Source organism: Leptonychotes weddellii, chromosome 7 (genome assembly GCF_054177405.1).
Source record: "Leptonychotes weddellii isolate Sample4059 chromosome 7, ASM5417740v2, whole genome shotgun sequence".
NCBI lineage: Eukaryota > Metazoa > Chordata > Mammalia > Carnivora > Phocidae > Leptonychotes > Leptonychotes weddellii.
This window is the reverse complement of record NC_138375.1, coordinates 26,890,987-26,893,549: the sequence shown is the minus strand read 5'-3', so window position 1 is coordinate 26,893,549 and position 2,563 is coordinate 26,890,987. Positions and strand designations below refer to the sequence as shown.

The 2,563-nt window shown below is 44.1% G+C and overlaps 1 protein-coding gene across 1 annotated transcript in view; it reads right to left on the bottom strand.

Annotated features, from left to right (window-relative positions):
* The window catches only part of WDR70 (WD repeat domain 70), a 263,085-nt gene extending 260,830 nt beyond the window's left edge, over positions 1-2,255 (bottom strand). The window contains exons 1-2 of the mRNA XM_006730411.3: positions 2,104-2,255; positions 1,941-2,006 (exon numbers count right to left, since the gene is read on the bottom strand). Of these exons, the coding sequence (XP_006730474.1) occupies positions 1,941-2,006; positions 2,104-2,128 (91 nt within the window). The 5' untranslated portion in view covers positions 2,129-2,255. The remainder of the gene's footprint in view (positions 1-1,940; positions 2,007-2,103) is intronic.
* Positions 2,256-2,563: the final 308 nt, after the last annotated feature.

Sequence of the window (2,563 nt, the reverse complement as noted above, 5' to 3'; positions counted from 1 at the left end):
TTTTTTTTTTTGGTAAAGATTTTATTTATTTATTTATTTAAGAGACAGAATGAGCTAGAGAGAGAGCGAGCATGAGAGGGGGAGGGTCAGAGGGAGAAGCAGACTCCCTGCTGAGCAGGAAGCCTGATGTGGGACTCGATCCCGGGACTCCAGGATCATGACCTGAGCCGAAGGCAGTCACCCAACCAACTGAGCCACCCAGGTGCCTCTAAGCGTAAGACTCTTGATCTCAGCATCATGAGTTCAAGCCCTGGGTTGGGCTCCACGCTGGTTGTGGAGCCTACTTAAACAATAAATTTTCAAAAAATAAAAAAATAAAAAAAGATATATACCCAATGTTTTGGTTACTTTTTAATATTTATATTTTTATTATAGTCTCTTCTTTAGAAATTTCCCCTATGGAAATACACATAAAATTCCTTTTACCAAAAAAAAAAAAAGAGTTATTTATAAAGATACTCTTTTTAGTATTACTAATAAAAGTTAGAATTAGAAACTATGTAGGCCAAAATTATGACACTTCTATTAAATGTACTATTCAGCCATTAAAAATGTTTTGGAAGAGCATGTTGTGACAGGGAAAATCCTCAAAGTATTAAGAATTAAAGTATATAGGGCGCCTGGGTGGCTCAGTTGGTTGAGCGACTGCCTTCGGCTCAGGTCATGATCCTGGAGTCCCTGGATCGAGTCCCGCATCGGGCTCCCTGCTCGGCGAGGAGCCTTTTCTCCCTCTAACCCTCCCCCCTCTCATGTACTCTCTCTCTCTCTCATTCTCTCATTCTTGCTCTCTCAAATAAATAAATCTTTAAAAAAAAAAGAATTAAAGTATATAATTAAGAATATAAAATTGTACATACATATGATGTTAACTTTCTTGATAAATATACAACAGAAAAGAAAACAAACTTCTAAGTTTTGATTTCTAGGTCATGCAATTATTAAGGATTTTACTTTCTTCCTTCTCATTTTTTGTGTTCTTCAGATCTTCTGCTATTAATATGTGTTACTTTTGAAATTAGGGAGGAAACTATTTTAAAGAACTGAAACAAAAGTAAATACTATAGGGACGCCTGGGTGGCTCAGCCGGTTAAGCGTCTGCCTTCACCACAGGTGCTCCTTGCTCGGCAGTGAGCCTGCTTCTTCCTCTGCCTGCTGCTCCGCCTGCTTGTGCACGCTCTCTCTCTGACAATAAATAAAATCTTTAAAAAAAAAAAAAACCCACAAAGTAAATACTATAGTAATACATAATTATATAGTATTTTTGTAAACATGACCACCTAGGAGTAAAAAAATGTGGCAGAAGACATTACCATAATAAATGGATATATGAACACCAACAAGAGACCTGGACACATTAGCCTGATATTTGTTCTATCCAAGATCAGCGAAATGGGAAGACAATTTACATTTGTTTCTTACAAGCAGTAATGTTTTCAAAGATGACTACATCTCTGTTTGAAATGTCCTTCTTTATCTCATAACAAGACTCTACAGAGAGACTGAAGTGACAATTCCGGGGAAGAAAGGCTTGAATCAAAAAGGATTTAATAACCGTTATAATATCACTTAATGGCCCACTTGATGCCAGAAAAGCCATCTCATTACAGACCACAGTCAATGGTTAGCTCTCAGTCTCAGGACACAAAAAGACAACTCCCTCCACTAACACCGTCCACAGCATAGGTCACAAAGCTATCTTTCCCACAAGGCTTCCCATACGTGTCACCTGAACTGGTCCCAACAGACAAGCAAGAATTCGAAAACGGATGGGAAAGGGGCTACCGAGAAAGTTGCAAGGCATACACTAGAGCCAAAATAACTAGGGCTTGGCACAGCGGAGGGTGCGGAACAGAGGTGACAGCTGGGCCTCCTCTCTCAACCTGCGGTTCTTAAAACCTCTGCAAAAGGAGATGAGGCTAGGTGTTAAGACAATCACTCACCGAACCCCGTGAAGCCCATGGTAGCCGCCAGCTGCGGATCCGGTCCCGATGCGTCTGAGCCTGTCACTGGGGCAAGAGGAGGAGGAGAAGGTCTCGTTAGTGCGGCGACCTCGGCGTCCCACGGCCCTTCCCGCCCTGCCTGGCATCGCCCCACGGAACCCACCTTCACTGGGCCCCGGGCGCTCCATGGCCAGCCACCCGCCGCAAAACTAGCCACAGCCACAGCACAAACAGCGGCTAAGGACTCGCGGCAAAACCAGCAGGGAGTATCACCTTGGAGAGACTGCGCCGCCGCCAAGGCCAAGAGCGTCGCCTTCCGCGAGGGGATGGCGGTCCGCCGAGCTGCGCCGCCCTAGCGGGCTGGCGGGGCATAAGCGCCGCAGAGATCACCTGCAAACTCAACGCACCGGCTGGGAACCTTACATAATTTGTGTCAACACCGTTTCTTTCTTTTTTTCTCTTCTTTCTTTCTTCCTTCTTTCCTTTTTTTTTCTTTCTTTCCTTTCCTTCCTTCTTTTTTTAATATTTTATTTATTTATTTGACAGAGACAGGAACACAAGCAGGGGGAGTGGGAGAGGGTGAAGCAGGCCTCCCCCGAAGCAGGGAGCCCTATGTGGGGCTG